Here is a 16,000-nt window from a genome sequence, read left to right as displayed (position 1 = left end):
AGAGGGGTCGATTGTCCTGGGGGCGGTTGTGTGTCCCTAGTGCTGGTGGGGTGAGGGAGGTCGCCGGGGCCAGCAGAAGCGGCCGACCAGCCTGGGTCAAGCCTTGGCCGAGGTGAGGCTCGGGACGCAGCACTATCGGCCGAAGTTTGTGGTCAGGGTGACCCGAGCGAAGGTCGCCATCCTGGTGAGACACCAGATTATCCCTCATCAGGTTTGTTGGCTCCGACTCCAAGCCTTCATCCTGACCCTGTCCGTCATCTGCTGGTGGTGGTGATGTCGGAGCCACGGTCGTGGTCTCTGAGGAGGAAGCATCGGCCTCCCCCGAGGCTGGGGGCGGAGGTCGGAGCCGTACCGGCTGTGGCTGTGGTCTGTTGATCGGCCGATACGAGGCTTTCGTTGGCTTACTGGACTGAATCGGCTTCTTGGGTCTGTAATGCTGCTCGGACTCTGAACTTTCGATGATGGCGTCTGATGACTCGGGTCTTACCTTATCCTTGGCTGGAGGTGATGCTTGGAGCGGCGCGCTGCCAGGCGGGGGAGATTTGTCCACTGGTTTAGGAGGGACCACTGGTTTAGGCCTGGGTCGGTTTATGTACGAGAGGAGGGGTTTCAGGGGTTTGGGTGGGCGGTAGAGAGGTGGCCGTGGTTGGTTGACGGGGCGGAATGGGCTGGGTATAGGTCGGTTGGAGGGCCTGGCGGGTCGTGGGCGTGACCACAGGGTACTGGGGCTCGGCGTGGGCGCCAGGGCGAGCCACGAGTCGGGACGCTTCGTGGCGACAGACTGCCGCTGCGGGAGAGGGTAGGCGATGGGCGGCCGCCCCATGAACACCGATGACGGGGGCGCCTGTGGCTTCACCAGCTCCTCAGGCTTCCCTGGGTAGGAATCCAACGGTGGCGGCTTTTGCTGCTTCTCCTGCTGGATCGAGGAGAGGGCCACGGGCTGGCCAGGTGTCGGGGACAACAAGGTCGTGGCCTCCTCCGACGTCGCTTCGGGAGTAGACACACCAGTGGTGCCTGGCGGCTCGGTGGGCGTCGTAGTCATCACAGAAGTAGTCGCGGCTGTGGTGGCTGGCGGGGTCGTTGGCGCCGTGGTCCTCAGAGCGAAATAGGCAATGGCAGGTGGTGGCGTGGTTGGCGGGCGTATGGATGCGGCTGGAGCGGTGGCGGTGGTGGAGGACGGGTCGGGGATGTATATGGTGATCTGCAACGTCAATGAGGCGGTGTTATTAACACAAGACTGGAGGGGTGACGGCAAGGGATATGTATCATTCCACTGTTTACAAATGATATCCTGTTATTATTATTATTATTATTATTATTATTATTATTTCATACTTGCCCCTCTTTCCAAAACTCTTGCATTTACCTCCCTAACAACCCCATCCATAAACAAATTAAACAACCATGGAGACATCACACACCCCTGCCGCAAACCTACATTCACTGAGAACCAATCACTTTCCTCTCTTCCTACACGTACACATGCCTTACATCCTCGATAAAAACTTTTCACTGCTTCTAACAACTTTCCTCCCACACCATATATTCTTAATACCTTCCACAGAGCATCTCTATCAACTCTATCATATGCCTTCTCCAGATCCATAAATGCTACATACAAATCCATTTGCTTTTCTAAGTATTTCTCACATACATTCTTCAAAGCAAACACCTGATCCACACATCCTCTACCACTTCTGAAACCACACTGCTCTTCCCCAATCTGATGCTCTGTACATGCCTTCACCCTCTCAATCAATACCCTCCCATATAATTTACCAGGAATACTCAACAAACTTATACCTCTGTAATTTGAGCACTCACTCTTATCCCCTTTGCCTTTGTACAATGGCACTATGCACGCATTCCGCCAATCCTCAGGCACCTCACCATGAGTCATACATACATTAAATAACCTTACCAACCAGTCAACAATACAGTCTGTTGGGGATGAGAGAGCTTGGGAAGTGAGTCAGTTGTTGTTCGCTGATGACACAGCGCTGGTGGCTGATTCATGTGTGAAACTGCAGAAGCTGGTGACTGAGTTTGGTAAAGTGTGTGGAAGAAGAAAGTTAAGAGTAAATGTGAATAAGAGCAAGGTTATTAGGTACAGTAGGGTTGAGGGTCAAGTCAATTGGGAGGTGAGTTTGAATGGAGAAAAACTGGAGGAAGTGAAGTGTTTTAGATATCTGGGAGTGGATCTGGCAGCGGATGGAACCATGGAAGCGGAAGTGGATCATAGGGTGGGGGAGGGGGCGAAAATTCTGGGGGCCTTGAAGAATGTGTGGAAGTCGAGAACATTATCTCGGAAAGCAAAAATGGGTATGTTTGAAGGAATAGTGGTTCCAACAATGTTGTATGGTTGCGAGGCGTGGGCTATGGATAGAGTTGTGCGCAGGAGGATGGATGTGCTGTAAATGAGATGTTTGAGGACAATGTGTGGTGTGAGGTGGTTTGATCGAGTGAGTAACGTAAGGGTAAGAGAGATGTGTGGAAATAAAAAGAGCGTGGTTGAGAGAGCAGAAGAGGGTGTTTTGAAGTGGTTTGGGCACATGGAGAGGATGAGTGAGGAAAGATTGACCAAGAGGATATATGTGTCGGAGGTGGAGGGAACAAGGAGAAGAGGGAGACCAAATTGGAGGTGGAAAGATGGAGTGAAAAAGATTTTGTGTGATCGGGGCCTGAACATGCAGGAGGGTGAAAGGAGGGCAAGGAACAGAGTGAATTGGAGCGATGTGGTATACCGGGGTTGACGTGCTGTCAGTGGATTGAATCAAGGCATGTGAAGCGTCTGGGGTAAACCATGGAAAGCTGTGTAGGTATGTATATTTGCGTGTGTGGACGTATGTATATACATGTGTATGGGGGGGGGTTGGGCCATTTCTTTCGTCTGTTTCCTTGCGCTACCTCGCAAACGCGGGAGACAGCGACAAAGTATAAAAAAAAAAAAATTATTATTATTATTATTATTATTATTATTATTATTATTGTTACTAATATTATCATTATTAATATTATTACTATTATTATTTTTATTATTATTATTATTATTATTATTATTATTATTATTATTATTATCATTATTATTATTATTATTATTATTATTATTATTATTATTACATTCAACTTCATACTATTTCTGGGGTAACATCTGTAGAGAATGTATTTGCAACACTTAGAAATAATGGAGTAAATTGATCACTGGGGCGCATGACAACGTTGTCATCACATGACTGGAGCGCATGACAACGTTGTCATCACATGACTGGAGCACACAGTCAGGAGGGTGGAACTTCCCTGGGGAGGCTCTTGTCTACGCCCTACAACACTGTGGGTGTGTCAGATGGTTCCAGCCATCATTTCAACACTTCGATCGGGACGATGTCTTTTGTCGGCTACAAATATTTTACTTTAATTATGGTTTTCAGGAAGTCACCACCTCATTGTATGAAAGGGCGTTACGACCTTTTCTGAAAGATAAGGTCTAATTTACCATAATTAGAAAAAATATTGAAGAATATCACATATCGACTTGAAATATATAGCCTCATCTCTGTATTCTGGTCTTCGGGATTTACGTCACGAAAGCGTAGGAAATATCGCTAGTTTGGCGAACTTCGCCAAAGGGAAAATAAAAGCCGATCTCATTCATCTTTCAAACGATTTTTAAAGCAGTCTTGAGTTGGTTGATGTGGTAGGGGAAGAAGGGTGAATGACACCCATTCTAACAAGATTTCATATTGGTTTTAAATGAGAGTTTTTAGAAGCATGAGCCGTAGGACAAGGCGGGCGTAACCCCGCACCTCGGGTGTAAACCGACTTCGACCCCCAGCGATACACTAGGCTACCCGTAGTTCGGACGATTCCTTACTTTCTCTTACTTTAGGAGGCTTTCTGCTGTCAGAAAAGCGAGAGAGGGCGGCTCGTTGTACTTAGAAGGATGACGTGGAAAGCATTACATTCGTGTGCGAGTCACTTGTGGGCTGTTCGAATGTAATAGGCAAGATAGGAGAGGCGAGTTGAAAGTTGTGTTTCGGATGTGTCCCAAGCCTCAGCTGATCCCAGTGACGAGACACTGTGTCCCTCATACCCTGGCACACCCTTTTGAGACAGTGGATTGACAAGTCGATAGATTCACCTCAAAACAAAGGCGGACATCAACCTGGAGGTGTTCATAAATAGCCCGAGGGTTTCAATCAGTTGGCCAACACATGAGTCAGGTGGGTACATTGGGGTTCACTCATCTTCTTCACTGATGCAGATACTGACTTAGAACATGACATTGCATGACTATTTTATAGACTCAAATGTACAGATATGGAACTCTGCTCAAACTACAGTACCTTGTCCTTAATATTGCCTCTAAGAAAAAAATTTGCGAGTCTAAGACGTTGTTTTTTGTCATGGAAGGACAACATGATGGGATTGCAATTTACGAATTTCTCTTGTGGTGATCCGAACGGGGGGGTAAAAAATATCGAAATAATAAAGTCCAGTGCTGAAGAAGGATAGGTGCTTCACCTCACTCCACAAAGAGTTTCGAACCTCTTTTGAATCAATAATGGCTAGGCTCCAGGCGAGGAATTATTTACTCACCTTCTGTACCGGAAAGAAATGTATACAGTATAGACTACCTCCATCAATGCACGCTGTCAGTCCCTCTTGTGCTATTCAAACATAATGATAAGAGATCGGAAACAGAGACAATAGATTCGGAAGGAACGAATATAATACATGCTCCGAATCTTGAAGTTCGATCAAACCAAACGTAAGTTTATCCTATGTTACAATCCAGCGGCTGCCAGACCAGGCAACTGGTTAAGTAAGTTCTAGGATTTCTACTTCATTCAGATGCAAATACTATGCCAAACTAAAGGGCACCCGACAATCATCCTTCGCAAGTTGTGGATTGCAGTGATGTATGAAGTTTACGTGTACAGATATTCCCCTAAAAAAAAAAAATATGTCTTATTACCCATAGTTTCAGCTTAACTCGTTGAGTATAGCTAGATTAAATAAGTCTGAATTGCAAAAAAAAAAAAAAATATTAGAATCAGTGTTGATACGATAGTGTTTAAAGAGAGAATGATTGCGTGTTTAAGCGTGTCTCCTGAACTCACACAGGACAGTGTCCAGTTTTCTAAAAGGACAATGATACTCTTGTCTTCTTCATAAAATCCACAGGAACTATGTTCCTCCTATTCTATAATTTCAGAAGCACTGAAGGTGAACATTTAAAGCGCCTCTTCGGTATCGTTCCCGAGTCGAATAGAAAATCGTAGCGACCCAACACGTAGGTACGCTCACGTCTCTCCTCGCCGTGGTCGTGGTGGTCAGACGCCTTCGATGTATGTCTTATACTCCCGTGTCATTTGATGTTTACCGGATGCATAAGACCTTTTTTGTGTGGTTTTGACGCCAGTAATGTATCGGGGAATGTGGAGACGTAGTATGTGTGTGTTATTACTGATGTGAAATGTAATATAAGTGTTGAAAAGGCTTTGTTACCGAGTAGGCTGGGTTTGTTTACCTCCGGTGGCGGCTCGCTTGGGTGTTGGTCGGGACCCAGTCACGTGCTACCGAATTCGGTCCACTCGATCGCTGTAGTGACCCATGTTTCGAACCATAAAGTACAACGTGGAATGTTGCTGCGTAGCTGGCCGAACATCCGGGTTATTCAGGTGTGAAGTGGTGGGGGCCCCACCACTCCGTTGGAATAAGATTGAAGGAGGTGGAGCTGTTTTTCGAAAAGTTCTGGTGAAGCTTATTTCGCTGACTCACAAGAGGTACACTTTTTTTTTGTTTCGTTTGATAACTCACAGAAGGCAGCCAGCTCGAACGCATACGACCAAGAATCCCGGGGGGTTGTTCGAGAGAAAGAACAGCAACTTGGAGGAAAGAGAAAGAGAGAGAATTGTCCTGGGAAAACTAAGTGAGAGCGAGGTGACCAGAACGATTCTGCCGGGAGACATGTTGCGTCATCCCGGTAGCAAGTTGCAGGAAGGACTGAAGTGTGAATAGGAAAAACATCCCTTGATTAATGATCCTGCACTGCCTTGGCTAAGGTGCCGCTGTGTCTCGAGGTGGGGAATTTTTTTTTCAAGACCGAGTGTAAGTTTCGGATTCACTAAGGTATTACAAGTGTCAGTGGTTCAGACATGTCAAAGCCAAGTGTACAGTCAGTTGCTGCAAGGCCTCCTCCTCAGACGTGGCAGTGTGTGGTGAAGGTGACTGAGAGGGACGCAGTGGAGGCTATATGTCCCAGGTGTTTGTGGCGATCATTAGGCCTTAAGTCGAAGCTCCACTGAGGCCTCGAACGAAGCTTCTGAGACATTGAGATTGTGTGAGACGGCAAGTGATCCCTGCTTCTCAGTCTCGAGCTGACCTGCCCCAGCACTTCCATGTGAAAACCCTGAAGTATATGGAAACAAGCGAGTGGATAAGTTCTGGATGTTCGACACACAACCTCTGCCACTCCTGAAGCTGGCGCAGCAGAAGAAATGGACGACGACGACGGAGTGGATGCGTTCAAGCAGGAGAGTCGGCCCCCCGGATCCTTCAGACGTACGTAATGTGGAATCATTGTTTTTCAGTTTTAGTTATAAATATTATTACATTTTTGCACTTGGGTAATTTCTGGTTCTTGTCAATTTCTTCTCACTGTTGTCTGTGAATTGATCGTATTAGCTGTTAGTGGTCATTTATCTCGTGTAACAAAGCGCAGACTCTGTAGTGTGTTGCTACAGGGAAAATAAAATCAATTAAGAGCAAAATAGAAAAGATGATTGCTCGAGAACAACAAAACAGAAGAGTTGCCAACGCTGACCTCTCTGCCAGGGTTGACGACGCGGAAACCCTTGGCGTCGGACACGTAGTGGGTGATGTGCTCCCTGCCCGTAGCGTCCTGCCAACCGTAGCGGCCCAAGACCACACCGTCGGCCCGTCGCTCCTCGTGGCGCCACTGGTTGTCACCACCATAGCCGAACTGGTACGAACCTGCCGATGAGAGAGAAGGAGAGAGAAGAGGTTAATCTGCCGTCGCTCGGGGTGCCCCACACCTCCAGACGTCCCTCCCACCACCACCACCTCCCCCACTCCGCTTCTATGCTCCTCCTTGGTAAACACCCCAGAGCAGCCCTCAGTCGTAGCTTCGTTATCGAAGCCTTATTATGTACTTTTCATCCTTCGTGTCGCACTGATTGTTATTATTATTATTATTATTATTATTATTATTATTATTATTATTATTATTATTACACGGTCAAGTTAAAGTTTACTCCGGTTGTCTGTCTACGGCTTTCATGAATTTTAATTGACATTCGAATGTATAACTTATGAGTATACATTATACTGGGGTTTGGGACATGACCGGGGATATGGTACTGGGGGTTGGGACATGACCGGGGATATGGTACTGGGGGTTGGGACATGACCGGGGATATGGTACTGGGGGTTGGGACATGACCGGGGATATGGTACTGAGGGTTGGGACATGACCGGGGATATGGTACTGAGGGTTGGGACATGACTGGGGATATGGTACTGGGGGTTGGGACATGACTGGGGATATGGTACTGAGGGTTGGGACATGACCGGGGATATGGTACTGAGGGTTGGGACATGACCGGGGATATGGTACTGGGGGTTGGGACATGACCGGGGATATGGTACTGGGGGTTGGGACATGACCGGGGATATGGTACTGAGGGTTGGGACATGACTGGGGATATGGTACTGAGGGTTGGGACATGACCGGGGATATGGTACTGAGGGTTGGGACATGACCAGGTGTATCGTGTCGAGGGTTGGGACATGACCGGGTGTTGGGACATGACCAGGTGTATCATACTGAGGGTTGGGACATGACTGGGGATATGGTACTGGGGGTTGGGACATGACCGGGGATATGGTACTGAGGGTTGGGACATGACCGGGGATATGGTACTGAGGGTTGGGACATGACCAGGTGTATCGTGTCGAGGGTTGGGACATGACCGGGTGTTGGGACATGACCAGGTGTATCATACTGAGGGTTGGGACATGACCAGGTGTAATGTTATATTGTGAACCGGTTGGGACGTATCGTGCTCGCATAATGCATTGGTTAAGCTTATTCCCATGTTGATGACACATTCAGAAACTGGAAGCATTTTATCTATAGACGAAAACAAGTGTGTGACCATTAATCATATACACAACAGAGCGCTTATGTCACGGGTCTGAACAACACCCGGGTTTGGAGGCAATGTGGGCGACTGGAACGCAAAGATTTGTGGCCTTAGTGTCGCATCGGTGACACCCCCCCCCCCCCTCCTCTCCAGGCCTGGCAAGACCTACATTGGTGAATGGCTCTCATTTGATCACATGAGGGTCTCTGGTACGGCATGGTTCTCATTTGATCACATGAGGGTCTCTGGTACGGCATGGCTCTCATTTGATCACATCAGGGTCTCTGGTACGGTATGGCTCTCATTTGATCACATGAGGGTCTCTGGTACGGCATGGCTCTCATTTGATCACATGAGGGTCTCTGGTACGGCATGGCTCTCATTTGATCACATGAGGGTCTTTGGTACGGCATGGCTCTCATTTGATCACATGAGGGTCTCTGGTAGGGCATAGATCTCATTTGGTCACATGAGGGTCTCTGGTACGGCATGGCTCTCATTTGATCACATGAGGGTCTTTGGTACGGCATGGCTCTCATTTGATCACATGAGGGTCTCTGGTAGGGCATAGATCTCATTTGATCACATGAGGGTCTCTGGTACGGTATGGCTCTCATTTGATCACATGAGGGTCTCTGGTACGGCATAGCTCTCATTTGATCACATGAGGGTCTCTGGTACGGTATGGCTCTCATATGATCACATGAGGGTCTCTGGTACGGCATAGATCTCATTTGATCACATGAGGGTCTCTGGTACGGTATGGCTCTCATTTGATCACATGAGGGTCTCTGGTACGGCATGGCTCTCATTTGATCACATGAGGGTCTCTGGTACGGCATGGCTCTCATTTGATCACATCAGGGCCTCTGGTACGGCATGGCTCTCATTTGATCACATCAGGGCCTCTGGTACGGCATGGCTCTCATTTGATCGCATCAGGGTCTCTGGTACGGTATGGCTCTCATTTGACCACATCAGGGCCTCTGGTACGGTATGGCTCTCATTTGATCACATGAGGGTCTCATTTGACCACATCAGGGCCTCTGGTACGGTATGGCTCTCATTTGATCACATGAGGGTCTCATTTGATCACATCAGGGCCTCTGGTACGGTATGGCTCTCATTTGATCACATGAGGGTCTCATTTGATCACATCAGGGCCTCTGGTACGGCATGGCTCTCATTTGATCGCATCAGGGCCTCTGGTACGGTATGGCTCTCATTTGACCACATCAGGGCCTCTGGTACGGTATGGCTCTCATTTGATCACATGAGGGTCTCATTTGATCACATCAGGGCCTCTGGTACGGTATGGCTCTCATTTGATCACATGAGGGTCTCATTTGATCACATCAGGGCCTCTGGTACGGTATGGCTCCCATTTGATCACATGAGGGTCTCATTTGATCACATCAGGGCCTCTGGTACGGTATGGCTCTCATTTGATCACATGAGGGTCTCATTTGATCACATCAGGGCCTCTGGTACGGTATGTCTCTCATTTGATCACATCAGGGCCTCTGGTACGGTATGTCTCTCATTTGATGAGATGAGGGCGTCTAGTACGGTGCTCAGGATTCGTCAGATACAAGACATGGACATCCCTCCCTCTTGCCCCTTTTCCATTTGGGCAACACTGTCTGAGCTCACATTTAAGCGTATGTTCATGAGACGTCGCGTCTCATCTCTCAGCCCGACCGAGCAACGGTGGGCCACAGGAGCCTCATTGTGGAGATTACCAGAGTTGTTCAATACCTGGAATAGTTCAGTTTTATTGACCAAAGAAAAAAAAAAAGAAAATTGTTGCTCACAGGATGTGAGAAAGTTATGAGTATTATTGGTATATGTTAATCTAGTACTGGTTGGAGCATTAGTAAAGGCACTCAGTCGTTATCTCTGGGTTAGAGAGGTGATACTTATGTACAAATCTCACCTGTCTCGTTGCACTGGAGGTGATACTGGAACGCACTCACCTGCCTCCTGGTCCTGGAAATGGTACTGGCAGACACTCACCTGCATGATGGTCCTGGACGTGGTATTGGTATATGTTGTTCTGGCCACCTCGGTGTTCGGCCGGATAGTCTGCAATGGAATGTGTCCTCGAGTCCACGGACCTCCCCAGTGGGACGTCCGGTGGCTCTGATGTCTTCTTGTCTTTTTCAAAAGCAAAGTAGAGCGTATTCTGTATATGGTCTACACTCTCCTTCTTCACTTTAGACTTCTTTCTTAGGTTCTTTGTATCCTTATCTTTACCTTTCTTAACTTCCGCCGTGGGCGCATCAGCTGATGGAAGCGTCGTCGTAGAGTGGAAGAGCCCTTCAGTCTCATGAAATTCCCCCAAAGTAGTAGATGGGTCGAGAACCTCCGCGGTGAAAGGAAAAGGACCTGAGGCAGGATTTCCCAGTTCGTCTACCGACGTCCGAGTGTCTGGGTGACTTGTGTCGTTGGAACGGTGAGCGTCCGAGGGGACCCCGCCTCCAGTCTGGAGGTGCGTCTGATCGTAGTAAGCTGAGCTGCTGATCTCTAGCAAGCCACCTCTCGTCTCCTGTGTATCTAGTAAGGTATTAGAACTGCCTTCGATGCTTGTAAGGTCATCAGCAGAGACCTCAGTATCTTGGAGACCACTGGCAAAGGCCTGAGCTTCGGAAATGTCATATATAAGGGTTTGTGGCAGTTCATCTGAAGAGACCTGGGCGTCTCGGAGGTCACTGGGAGAGGTGTGGGGGTCTTCCAGGTCACTGATGGATGGCTGGATATCAAGCGACACTCGAGAACCTGAAGACTCACTAGTAGCTATCTGGCTGACTGCAGAGACGCCAGTAGCCTCCTGGGTCTCCGTACTGTCACAAGTAGGTGGTTTAGTGCGTTGAATGTCTGCAGCAGAAGTCCCGGTGCCTGATATAATATTATCAGAGGTCTCGTTGCTCGGAAGGTCACCAACAGAGGTCTGGTTACCTTGGCAGTCACTAGGAGAGGTCAGGATACCAGGAAGGTCACCAGCGGAAGTCCTGACATCGTTAACAATCTGGGTGCTCGGATGGTCTCCAGCAATGGTTTGGATCTCTGGAAAGTCACCGGGAAAAGTTTGGGTCTCTGGAAGGCTGTCAGCAATGGTCTGGGTTTCTGGAAGGCTGTCAGCGATGGTTTGGGTCTCTAGAAGGCTGTCAGCAAAGGTCTGGGTTTCTGGAAGGCTGTCAGCAAAGGTTTGGGTCTCTGGAAGACTAGCAACAAAGGTTTGGGTCTCTGGAAGGCTGTCAGCAAAGGTTTGGGTCTCTGGAAGGCTGTTAGCAAAGAACTGGGTCTCTGGAAGGCTTTCAGCAAAGGTTTGGGTCTCTGGAAGGCTTTCAGCAAAGGTTTGGGTCTCTGGAAGGTTGTCAGCAAAGTTATGGGCCTCTGGAAGTCTAGCAACAAAGGTCTGAGTCTCTGGAAGGCTACCAGCAAAGGTCTTGGTCTCTGGAAGGCTGTCAGCAAAGGTTTGGGTCTCTGGAAGGCTTTCAGCAAAGGTTTGGGCCTCTGGAAGTCTAGCAACAAAGGTCTGGATCTCTGGAAGGTCACCAGCAAAGGTTTGGGTCTCTGGAAGACTAGCAGCAAAGGTTTGGGTCTCTGGAAGAGTAGGAACAAAGGTCTGGGTCTCTGGAAGACTGGCAACAAAGGTTTGGGTCTCTGGAAGACTAGCAACAAACGTCTGGGTCTCTGGAAGACTAGCAACAAAGGTTTGAGCCTCTGGAAGACTAGCGATAAAGGTTTGGGTCTCTGGAAGGTCACCAGCAAAGGTTTGGGTCTCTGGAAGACTAGCAGCAAAAGTTTGGGTCTCTGGAAGACTAGCAACAAAGGTTTGGGTCTCTGGAAGACTAGCAACAAAGGTTTGTGACTCTGGAAGGTCACCAGCAAAGGTTTGGGTCTCTGGAAGGCTTTCAGCAAAGGTTTGGGCCTCTGGAAGACTAGCAGCAAAAGTTTGGGTCTCTGGAAGACTAGCAACAAAGGTTTGGGTCTCTGGAAGGCTTTCAGCAAAGGTTTGGGCCTCTGGAAGACTACCAACAAAGGTCTGGGTCTCTGGAAGGTCACCAGCAAAGGTTTGGGCCTCTGGCAGATTACCGGTAAAAGTTTGGGTATCTGGATGGCTACCAGCAAAGGTTTGGGTCTCTGGAAGGCGGCTTGAAAGATAGTCAGAGGTCTGGGAGCCCATTAAGTCACCTGCAGAGGTGTGGGTGCCCGAATAGACGTCATCAGAGCTTCTGGCCTTTGGTAGGTCACCTTTCAAGGCCTGGGTCCCTAGAAATTTATCAGAAGAAGAGTGGAACCGTACAAAGTCATGAGCAAGAATCTGAGCCTCAGATGGGTCACCAGCAGAGATCTCGATCTGTTGTGGGTCATCAACGGAAGTGTGGATCTGTTGTAGGTCATCACCAGAGGTCTGGATCTGTGTCTGTGGTGGGTCACCAGTAAATTCTTTGATCTGTTGTGGTTCATCAACATAGGTCTGGATCTGTTGTGGGTCATCAACAGTGGTCTGGATCTGTTGTGGGTCATCAACAGTGGTCAGGATCTGTTGTGGGTCATCAACAGTGGTCTGGATCTGTTTTGGGTCACCATCAGATGTCTGGGTCTGTGGTGGGTCACTAGCGGAGGTCTGAGGACGTCGGGGAACACTTCCCGGGGCGTGGCGAGGGGCTGCGTCGTGTCTGATGAAATGGAAGACATGGCCGGCGCTGCGGGCGTGCAGATGCGGGCTTCGTGAGTGAAGCATCATGTCCAGGATGTTGTCTGGCGGGGCACCGTTCGCAGGAGGGCTGCGGATACGAGCGTGTGTTACTTTGACGACGTCTCACTGAAGTGGAAACAAATGGAAGTCAGTCCTAAACCAGGCTATTATATAGAGGTGGGCAGCTGTCAACAACCGGACTGAACTCCGGTTAGTCCATTTCTGACACTCGTATCATCACGTGAAGAAAATTCCTAGTGATTGAACCTAACTTGTTCCTCTCTCATGTCATCTTTCTCTTCAAAGTACTGTTTACTCACGCACCGAACCTGTGTTTTGTGGATGAAACATATGGATAAGCAAAGCTAACACAAGACTGTGTTTATCAAGGAGAATCTGGACGCACATGGGTGGTGGTTGACGTTTACGAAGAGCAAACCATGAAAGGGTCATTTAACATATTCTTTTTTGTTTTTTGACTCGGCAGGTTCATATATATAATTTTGTTGACACTATTTAGATACATAGAATACAAGATCAACTATAAAAGGGTCATTTGAATAATTCCTTTATGACTCGGCAGGTTCATATATATTTTTTGTTGAAACTATATAGATACATACAATATAAGATCAACTATAGGATTTTTTTGTCTATATTTCTTAGCGTATAACAATGGAAGGCAGATCGTTGTAGTAGCAGTAGTAGTAGTAGTAGTAGTAGTAGTAGTAGTAGAAAGGATGGTGGAGCTTACTTGTATAGGATGGTGTGGACGGCAGCGTCGCCTGCGGCCTCCGTCACCAGCGCCATCACCAACACCACCGTCAGCATCTTCCCCACCGCCGGAGCCTCCCTCTTCACCTGCAGGAAATCGTGATAACACTGTTGTGACTTGATCAGACATTAGACCATAATGACTAACAACACTTCGATCATAATTACTGACGATACATTCACTTGTTCACCATATGGCGTCCTAGCTACTTCGCCTCGTTGTATATCAGCTGACTGGTATATTTCTCTGTTGTGTCTCCCCTGATGATGTGATTATTACACGAAAGTGCACTTGGGAACTTATCGTGTTTCATTTTCTCCGTGGACTCAAAGGAACAGAGAGGGGGGCCAAGTGAGGATATTTCCCTCATAGGCGCAGTGCTCTGCTCGTAACGATACCTCGCTAACGCGGGAAATGGCGAATACATACATATATATATATATATATATATATATATATATATATATATATATATATATATATATATATATATATATATGAAGGCATGTACAGAGCATCAGATTGGGGAAGAGCAGTGTGGTTTCAGAATTGGTAGAGGATGTGTGGATCAGGTGTTTGCTTTGAAGAATGTATGTGAGAAATACTTAGAAAAGCAAATGGATTTGTATATAGCATTTATGGATCTGGAGAAGGCATATGATAGAGTTGATAGAGATTCTCTGTGGAAGGCATTAAGAATATATGGTGTGGGAGGCAAGTTGTTAGAAGCAGTGAAAAGTTTTTATCGAGGATGTAAGGCATGTGTACGTGTAGGAAGAGAGGAAAGAGATTGGTTCTCAGTGAATGTAGGTTTGCGGCAGGGGTGTGTGATGTCTCCATGGTTGTTTAATTTGTATATGGATGGGGTTGTTAGGGAGGTGAATGCAAGAGTTTTGGAAAGGGGCAAGTATGCAGTGTCTGTTGTGGATGAGAGAGCTTGGGAAGTGAGTCAGTTGTTGTTCGCTGATGATACAGCGCTGGTGGCTGATTCATGTGAGAAACTGCAGAAGCTGGTGACTGAGTTTGGTAAAGTGTGTGAAAGAAGAAAGTTGAGAGTAAATGTGAATAAGAGCAAGGTTATTAGGTACAGTAGGGTTGAGGGTCAAGTCAACTGGGAGGTAAGTTTGAATGGAGAAAAACTGGAGGAAGTGAAGTGCTTTAGATATCTGGGAGTGGATTTGGCAGCGGATGGAATCATGGAAGTGGAAGTGGATCATAGGGTGGAGGAGGGGGCGAAAATTCTGGGAGCCTTGAAGAATGTGTGGAAGTCGAGAACATTATCTCGGAAAGCAAAAAAAGGTATGTTTGAAGGAATAGTGGTTCCAACAATGTTATATGGTTGCGAGGCGTGGGCTATGGATAGAGTTGTGCGCAGGAGGGTGGATGTGCTGGAAATGAGATGTTTGAGGACAATATGTGGTGTGAGGTGGTTTGATCGAGTAAGTGATAATAGGGTAAGAGAGGTGTGTGGTAATAAAAAGAGTGTGGTTGAGAGAGCAGAAGAGGGTGTTTTGAAATGGTTTGGTCACATGGAGAGAATGAGTGAGGAAAGATTGACTAAGAAAATATATGTGTCGGAGGTGGAGGGAACGAGGAGAAGTGGGAGACCAAATTGGAGGTGGAAAGATGGAGTGAATAATATTTTGAGTAATCGGGGCCTGAACATGCAGGAGGGTGAAAGGCGGGCAAGGAATAGAGTGAATTGGAACGATGTGGTATACCGGAGTCGACGTGCTGTCAATGGATTGAATCTGGACATGTGAAGCGTCTGGGGTAAACCATGGAAAGTTGTGTGGGACTTGGATGTGGAAAGGGAGCTGTGGTTTCGGTACATTATTAAATTACAGCTAAAGACTGAGTGTGAGCGAATGTGGCCTTTGTTGTCTTTTCCTAGCGCTACCTCGCACACATGAGCGGGGAGGGGTTGTTATTTCATGTGTGGCGGGATGGTGATGGGAATATATAAAGGCAGACAGTATGAATTATGTACATGTATTATGTACATGTATATGTATATGTCTGTGTGTGTATATATATATGTATACGTTGAGATGTATAGGTATGTATATTTACGTGTGTGGACGTGTGGGTTGGGCCATTCTTTCGTCTGTTTCCTTGCGCTACCTCGCTGACGCGGGAGACAGCGACAACGCAGCTGCGTAGGCCTGCGCTCCAATTAGTAGCAGGGAACATATGAACTCTTATGGACTGAGGAGTTCGCTTGTGACTGTGCGCCACGCCGAAGGGTGATACGCACTCACGGCGTAACCACAACCGGTTGGAGTCAGGTAGACGCTAGGGTGGCGTACGCAAGCCGGCGTAGGTGGGTCATGTATGAGTGTGCCAGAGACC

At 47.6% G+C, this 16,000-nt stretch overlaps 1 protein-coding gene across 2 annotated transcripts in view; it reads right to left on the bottom strand.

Annotated features, from left to right (window-relative positions):
- Positions 1-16,000, bottom strand: part of LOC139764680 (uncharacterized) — a 43,325-nt gene that overhangs the window by 792 nt on the left and 26,533 nt on the right. Inside the window, exons 2-5 of one of the 2 annotated variants that reach the window (XM_071691562.1) lie at positions 13,628-13,734; positions 10,185-12,961; positions 6,827-6,996; positions 1-1,201 (exon numbers count right to left, since the gene is read on the bottom strand). The exon at positions 1-1,201 is cut by the window's left edge and continues 792 nt beyond it. In XM_071691562.1, coding sequence (XP_071547663.1) covers positions 1-1,201; positions 6,827-6,996; positions 10,185-12,961; positions 13,628-13,734 — 4,255 coding nt within the window. The remainder of the gene's footprint in view (positions 1,202-6,826; positions 6,997-10,184; positions 12,962-13,627; positions 13,735-16,000) is intronic. The other variant, XM_071691563.1, reaches the window with a different exon arrangement.

This window comes from Panulirus ornatus, chromosome 50 (genome assembly GCF_036320965.1).
Source record: "Panulirus ornatus isolate Po-2019 chromosome 50, ASM3632096v1, whole genome shotgun sequence".
In the NCBI taxonomy this organism is placed as follows: Eukaryota; Metazoa; Arthropoda; class Malacostraca; order Decapoda; family Palinuridae; genus Panulirus; species Panulirus ornatus.
Note: the sequence above shows the minus strand (reverse complement) of the source record. Positions and strands in the feature narration are given on the sequence as shown.